The sequence below is a fragment of the Leptinotarsa decemlineata genome, unplaced genomic scaffold (genome assembly GCF_025532065.1).
Source record: "Leptinotarsa decemlineata unplaced genomic scaffold, Ldec_3_MD MMD2_P_RNA_scaffold_6, whole genome shotgun sequence".
In the NCBI taxonomy this organism is placed as follows: domain Eukaryota; kingdom Metazoa; phylum Arthropoda; class Insecta; order Coleoptera; family Chrysomelidae; genus Leptinotarsa; species Leptinotarsa decemlineata.
Window position 1 is genome coordinate 16,257,639 of NW_027412533.1, and position 8,504 is coordinate 16,266,142.

An 8,504-nucleotide genomic window follows, 5' to 3' on the forward strand; every position below is an offset into this window, starting at 1 on the left:
AAATAACTGATACGATTTCCAAAAATGATAAAATGTCGGTTAGATAATGGAAATGCTTATTGAACGGTTTAAATTTTTTGGGTTCTGTGAAATAATTAACATACATTTTTGTAAACTTCAACATCAATCCAATGAGCTATCAGTCATGTTTTATAGGACTTTTATGTCTATTGAACACGAATTTCAGCTGCTGAATTAGACTAGATAATATGATATAAATCACGTAGCCGAGTTGTATCGTCATTAATGTAAACAACTACAAAATATTCCAGAAATCCACCGAACTTCAACGAACAGGATTTCAGAAATTCCACTATTCTTTTTGAAACAGCAAGAAAAAAATATTGCATGAAAAATATTTGTGGATTTATACATAATCTTATTAAACGTTATCATTCTTTCAGTCCTACATGATGTCATTTATCTTTATCGATGTCAGTGGACCTAGGTACTCATGCATTCAAATTATGACATTCACATTACCTACTGAACAGTCATAATTATTATGAAACTCACTGAGGTTTTTTGTACAATGTTCGATTAAAATCAAATAATACATCTTTGGTAGAAAACATAGTTATTCCATTATCTTTTTTATGAGTATATAATTGCAGACGAAATTACCAGTGCTAATAAAACGCCAATAAGCATACCTGGAGTAACTATCAATCGAGTTTATGACTTCAACCTTGTAGGCTGAAATATTATTGCGATTCTTTAAACAACTCATGAATTTTCACAGGAAATGTCGGAACTTTGTTGAACGCCACATTCCTACATAAAATTACAAATGAACATCTAATTCGAATACATATTGATTACATTTATCTGCTGAATTTTCTTGTGATAGATTCGTTTGGAATTGTGCCATTTCTTAATTGATAGGTTGTACTGGAACCTCTAAGAAAGAATAAATCTCAAGTTTATTTTTACTACATTGAACTTTTCTAGGTGCCTGTTATGTAAACCCATTTGGCCAACAGTATTCCTAACTTTGCATTTGGCTTTACCTTACTAAAGATAGCTAATGTGCCAGAAACACGTGTCTACGGTTTGCATATTTTCAGGGTGCTTCGTCCATGAATGTTTCCTGTTTTTTATTATAATGTTCTGTTTATTCATTTGGATCATCATTTTATATTTTGTTGTTTAAGCGGGAGAAATTGTAATCAAACAGATACTATCATTTTAAAGTGTTTAAATACTCATTTTAACTAATTAGATGTTTCAGAAACACTCAATTTCTTATACATTTGGGAAAAACCACATGCTCCTCTGTTATCTAATCCATATCTATCAATATGTTTACATGCGGATTAGCTTAATCACAATTTTTGAATTCCTTCAAAGGTGATCAGATGTTCAAAATATCTAGAACATATTCAATGATTACGCATAAACTGAACGGAGTTATCAGTATTGTTGCTCCTAGTTGGAATGTTCTGCAAAAATATCATGTGAAGGCCTAAATATGGGGCCTTATTCATTCGATTGTTGTTGACAGGTTCAGCAATTCCAGCGTATGTCCTGAGTCAAAACACGGTGGCTTGAAGTTGAATGAAGTTTTTGTGTTGCTTTATGTGCTGTAGCCTTACGTGTTGTAGCGTACTGAACCCGCTAAAAAAATAGAAAGTATCGATTTCATTGGACTGCTATGAACAAAAAAGTTATCCTAGATTATCAATACAGAATTGGAGGACTGTTATTTCCTGACTGAGGAAATAATTCTCCACGCAAGACGTGGGGCGCTAATGGGATCGTCACTTTCATTAAATCATAGCCAACATATAAATGGATTGGTTTGAAGCCCTGAGTTTGGTTGGGATATGTTGGCGACATCTTCTTAGTATGGAACCATAGTAACACTGAATTCAATGGCGGCGCAAGACCTAAATTGAATGTGAGCAAGGTACACTTCGCGAGGCCCTCTGATGGTGCAAGAAGACAGGTCAATGAAATGAAGAAAAAACACTTGAACTTAAACAAATTTTTATTAATCAAGAAACTCTTACTAAAATTGTTACTTACCTACTTTTTTGAAACATTAAACAACAAAATAAAAAATTAAAAAAAAAGACTCAAAAGTGATATATATGATGAAATTTTCCGATACTTGATGAAACTCTATAACTAACATTCAAAAGTGATAAAAAAAATGTCTAGGTCGTCGTATTAAAACCCCACTCAAAGTCACTGACACTGCGGCTATTTACTTTACTATACTTTGATTGAAGAAACTCACATTTTTTTTCTGAATCGGATTCCCGTTTTCTCCCTTCATCTTTTAGTGCCTAAGCCTGACATGATTGATAAATTATGAAGAATGCACCAATATTGTATCCGTAACCTGTACCGTACCTGTATCCGTAACCTGTACTTGAGTATAATCAACTTATAAGAAACGGACTAATTCAGTGTCACTACTTTTCGGGTTTAAAGGACATCGATTTTTGGAATTTTTTCCTGACATTTCGCTGGGTAGCTTCTTCAGAGGTTTATACTTTCTTAGTTATCTCCGATGAGTGGATATTACGCCTGCGTAAAACGTATTTATGTTGAACACAGGTATTTTGGTGTGCTGAATTAGGTTAATTGCGTAAAGCGTGTTTATGTTGACTCAGACGGTTTGGTGTGCTAATACCTGTACCTGGATTAGGTGAATTGTCCATAACATTCGTTGGCCCTTTTGTACCTACCGTCATGCTGTTTGGTATTCTTGAACTTCCTAGAATGAGATTTCATGTTTGGTTGAGATTCACAGCTTTTTTTTCTGTTGAAATTATCTGTGTGTTTGAGGATCCCTATTGCCTCCCTCACCAGTCCTCTATGGTGCATGAAAATTCCTGTTTAATTTTTTTATATTTTCAAAAATAAAAGAAGCGTTCTCAAATGTGGTTCATTTGAAAAAGACAGCCCGTGTATTATAATACACATACAATTCACTTTATCATGGTTATTTACTGGCGCACTCGCTCTTTCAAGAAAAATGAGTCGCTTACCGCATCGGACCTTAATCATTACTCGTGTTTATTATTTTTCAATGAAGTGCCAATTTGAAGAAACAAAACCCCAATAACAAAAAACTTAATCGTTTTTCTCTTTGCAGTTGACACCCGAAGATGAAGAACGAAGAAGGCGTAGACGAGAACGAAACAAAATCGCAGCGACTAAATGCCGCTTGAAGAAGAGGGAACGAACCGCCAACCTGATCCACGAGTCTGAAACCTTAGAAACTCAAAACATCGAATTGAAAACCCAACTCCAAGAACTGCAGGGTCAAAAACAATCTCTAATGGATATGCTGTCTATTCATCGACCACATTGCCAGCACAACATCGGTCCTGCCACCCGCGATCTCCTCTATAGGCTTCCTCCAGTATCGTCCGTCATGGAAACCCATTCCTATAGTAGGCCGCCTTCAGTTGATTCTAGCTTCAGGAATAACAACCAAGAATCATTCTCTTCTAGGTCAGCTAATGTCTCGGTCTCTAATAACCTTACATATACCAGGTCCGGATTCTGCAAACCGCCCAGCATCGTAATAGAAGAGGTGAATGAAGACTACGAACTCAGTCAGTTCACGAATCTTGAAAGTTACCCTTACAGCTCACCCTGCCACAATTATTCTGGAAACGGAAACTACAACAGCACAGGAATTGACAATGGCTGTATGGCGTGATTGTTCACTTGTATTTTATACGTATTTTTAGATATTTTTTTATTGCGTTAGGACATCACTCAGAGATTGTTCTCTTTATATTTTTATAAATCGATACTATTTATTTGTGCATCATTAAGATAATTTCATTGCTGTTATAGTAGGTGGCTGAATACATTTTTATCAATCCCTTCACAATACCTATTCGTTTTTCATATTGGTGGATATTAGGCATGATTGATACTTGGATGGAATAACGAATAAGGCAAACACCAAAAAAATAGTAAGCAATGTCATTTCGGGCTTATTACATATTCAATGTTATATGTCAATCAATTGAAACTATCCTTTTATTTTCAATAATTATGCGATAAGACTTTTTTTAAAACTTTTTCTTTGTTTCTCATTAAAGTCTTCTACTCAAATTTTTGCTTGTGGATTTCATTTTCAAGATTTCTACTTCATCAAAGTTATGAATATTATACAAATGATTATTGATTTTGTGTTCATCTTGTGTATAATTGAGAATTTCTTCAGCAGGTACTATACAAAGTCATAATCTCAATGATTCCAGAATCTTCCCAAGGGAAATTATTCTCAGCGCCATTATTTATGTGTTGTTGAAAGATGGAAACTGAAACAATTTATATATCTCTAGAGATTATACAGTGTGTCCCAGCAAAAACTTGTCACCCCCCAATCTGCGAACTCGTGAAAAAATTAAAAATCGCTTAGACTCGTCGATTTTTATTTCAAGTAGGAATACTTTCACCAAATACATCATTATTGAGTTGTCAACCCCCTTATCCCCAGCACTCCCTACTTCAGAATTTTCAATGGTACGTACTACTATACTTGTGATCCATAAAAATAAGACTAATGGTGCTGAATCAGGGGATCTGGCTGGCCATTTTCTATTGGTCCTCGCCTTCCAATCTATCTCCCTGTGAAATTGTCATCTAAAAATTGAAATACAGGCGCAACAAAATGTGGAGGAGCTCCATCTTGTTGAAAGGTGACCTGACCTTCACATAGACTATCATCGATTTCAAGTTACTGAGTGATTCTGGGGTTCACAGTTGTATCAAGAAGTTCAAGATATGTTTGTTTGTCCGTCGAGGTTATTTATCATCAGTGAAATATTGACCTACAATATGGTCTCCCAGAATACCAGCCTAAACATTCAATTTTTGGGGGGGTTTGTGAATGAGTTTCCCTGTACCAATGGGGAATTACGTCACTCCACTATCTGCAGTTGTGCCTGTTCACATGTCAATTCAAATAAAGAAAGAATTGGTCAGAAAAGCTCACATTCTAGAGGTAATTATTATCGCCAATTCATAATTGACTCATGATTTAACAAAACTGTACGTCTGTCAGGATCATCTTCATTTAATTCTTGTACGTTCTGCATTTTATAAGGATGGAATTTTGCTTCTTCCAGAATTCGAGGTACGCTGCTTTTAGAAACTCCAGAAATCGTCTCAAGTTGTCTTGAAGATTGAATGTTGTCCATCACTGCATGTCCTACAACTGCAACAGTGACCCCTTCATTTTTCATAGGCTTATCTCGTTCATGTTGTTTATTCAGGACTGATCCCGACTCCATGAACTTATTCATCAATTGAATCACGTACTGATATGATGTGGTTTTTTCAGGGTGAATTTCATTGAAAATTCGAGCCGTAGCTCTAGCACATCGTCCATTTTCAAAATACGCAGCTACAACGGATATTCTCTCTTTAATAGTATAAACCATTTTTGAAAGTTTTCAAATTGTTAAATGAAGTTAATCGAATACATCAATATACCAAGGCTTAAACAAATATATGCATATACAAAAACACATGGCGACAATTTTTTTTTTCATGAAAATGTCTGTCTCATCTTCTAAACTATAATTTCTGAAAGCATATTATTCTTCAATACAGTGAACCTTTCTTACGATGATAACATTTCAGGAGATGAAAAATAAAAATATCTTGGTAAAACTTAGCTTCCATTAAAACTTCAACAACACTTGATCAATCCTCAATTTCAGTACATCGATGTATTTGCGATTTAGTTCCCTTCAAAATGATGTATCACAAGTTTAATAGTCCAATTGAAAATTCTGAAGTAGGGAGTGCTGGGGATAAGGGGGTTGACAACTCAATAATGATGTGTTTGGTGAAAGTATTCCTACTTGAAATAAAAATCGACGGGTCTGAGCGACTTTCAATTTTTTTCACGAGTTCGCAGATAAAGAGGTTGACAAGTTTTAGCTGGGACACACTATATATATTTTTCCAAGCTTCTGAACTTGGAAATTGAGTTATACAATAAAAATAGCTACATTTTTCACATAAGTATAGGTTAATTTGTATTTAATGCCACCTAAAGGATGCAATATCTTTTATACTATCACCACTTCTAAGATTTACTAGTAGTTTGTTAGTTATTGTTTAGTAATTCACCTCATTTGTTACATGTTACCAGATCTGATATGGAGTCTACTGATGTTAAGGATTTTATAAATATATAAAACTTGTTTTGTTACTATTACAATTAATGAATATTGGTGCATATTACGCATTCCACAGAATAGAAAGTATAGTATTTCTTATTTTCTTTAATAATTAAATGTTTTTTAATACTTGTTTGTATATGTGTTACTGCCAAATTTTTATTTTTTCCTTTTATTCATGCAAGTTTGAAATATTTTAATATTGTTTTTAGTTCATATTTTTCTATTTTGCTAGGTTTAGTTTCTTGTACCTTTTTACACTTACCTCTGTTTTAGATGTAGATTATAGATAAAAAGATGTATTGAGGTTTCTTTGAGAATTGTAGGTATAAAAGTACCAGTATTCTCAACATCCAATGAAAAAGTTGTGTACGAGGTATCTAACCCTTCAATCATTAAATACCATACATACAAATATTTTGATCTTTGCAACCAGTCAACAATAAATAAATATTTATACATTTGCTTGTATGGGTTGTGATTGTTGACAATTGTCAACAGTAACATATTCAGGTTGTATTCCTGAAGGGGAAAATATAAAGAATATCGATATTAAATGAAAATTTATGTGCATCAAATGAAATGAAAACTGTATAAGGGGCGCAATCCATGATGAATGAACTATTTGTCGCTGTTATATATGTTACATTAAGGCCTACATTACAATATAACATTTTTCAAGTCAATCATGAATCTGTTTGAAATCTACTTTCTCTGGTATTTCCTGAGAGGAGAATTTGCTTCCTAGGTGTCCTCCCTGATTATGAATACTTCAATACATTTTTTTAGGTGCATATACTTTGCAGGCCATTTTCTGATAGGCTCATTTTACTGGTTATTCTCGTATGTGAAAAGAGAGATTTTAATTTAAGCATAAGTCACAACCGTTATAAATAAACCTGTCAAGGATAACCCTGCTTATTTTTCATAACTTTGTGTTAGTTACTTAGGCAATTATTTGAAATAATTCGCTTTAAGAACATGCTTGTCCTAATTTTATAAACTATAATGCTTCTTTCAAAAGCGTTGCAAATATTTCCAACCGATTTAAAATTAATGTTCATAAAAATAATCTTGAAATTTATTTGTTGAATTTGAATTTTTTTGGATTTTGGTAGTAAAGACTATGAAAAAAAGTTGGAAATATTTTGGAACATAAATACCTATTTGATGTTTGGAACTGTGCTGTTTTTGTTATGAAATAGCATATGTTTTGTAGTTCGAAATTTTCAAAGACAACTACTTAAAGAGTTTAATTGTGATAAAGATGATTGATCACTCATCTATAAATTTAAGAAAAATTTCTTTTTGGTAGAACACACTTTGAATTTTAATATTCTCGTGCCATCACTTTATTTTTTACATGGATCTTTCTATTTTTATAAAAAAAATACACAATGAAATTCATGTTGAATTGGATTTCTTTTTTATTTATCAGACAGAAAATTTTTATTATCAATGGATGAATTTGAAAAAATGATGTGAATTGAAGCTGGCGATGTTTTCAACAGAAACTCTACATAAAACATTCTTTTCTGATTTTCTGGCTAGGTCGAAACAATTCTTGAAGATATGTATGGTTTACACTCTGATTAGCGTTTACATACACAACTTTTCTTCAAAATTTATTTAGGTACCTATTTTTTTTATTGTTGTGAATCTGAAGTTACCCAGTAACAATTAAAACGGGTAGTATATATAATTTCATCAAACAAGTTTTGTGCCTTATTCCTGAATTGGTGAAAAATAAATGTTTTCTTTTTGTAACTGTTTTATTAAAAATAGTTTGAAATAGAATGTCCTACCCAATAATAACCACAAACCATGAAAATATAAATTTTTAGAAAGCAACGAATTAACAAGGTCTTACCTTTTAAGGTGCGATTATTTACATGGATCAGACCCATCTTGAACAGAGAACACACATCTTTCCAGAGAAAGAATCGATCTCTTATTCACAATAACTGTTCATCCAATGAGTAGAACTGACCGCTCATGTTAGCTAGTAGTAGATGGGAATGAAAAAACACTATAAATATAGGAAACATTTCATAGTTGAAATGAATATTGAAAAGTGAGGTTCTGAAAAATTGGTAAAGAAAAGTTAATTTCCACTAGAGAGAACTTATAGGTATGATATAGGAGAAAATTTTGAAGTATGATTTTTTATTACACTTTGGGAGGTTTAACGATATTAATCGACTGACTGAACAGAAATTACCTGCCATATATTCAATTGTATGGTGGGTCACATTAAAAACAATGATAAATCAATCCTCTATATCTTAGTGTTGTTTTTGGAATATGAGTTGGTGATGGTAAGATAGATGAAAGTTCCAA

At 33.0% G+C, this 8,504-nt stretch overlaps 1 protein-coding gene across 2 annotated transcripts in view; it reads left to right on the forward strand.

The window, feature by feature from the left end:
* Window positions 1-7,931, forward strand: part of Atf3 (Activating transcription factor 3) — a 148,922-nt gene extending 140,991 nt beyond the window's left edge. For both annotated transcript variants that reach the window (XM_074170057.1, XM_023158295.2), the window contains exon 3: window positions 3,107-7,931. In XM_074170057.1, the coding sequence (XP_074026158.1) occupies window positions 3,107-3,679 (573 nt within the window). In that variant the 3' untranslated portion in view covers window positions 3,680-7,931. The remainder of the gene's footprint in view (window positions 1-3,106) is intronic.
* The last annotated feature ends 573 nt before the right edge of the window (window positions 7,932-8,504 follow it).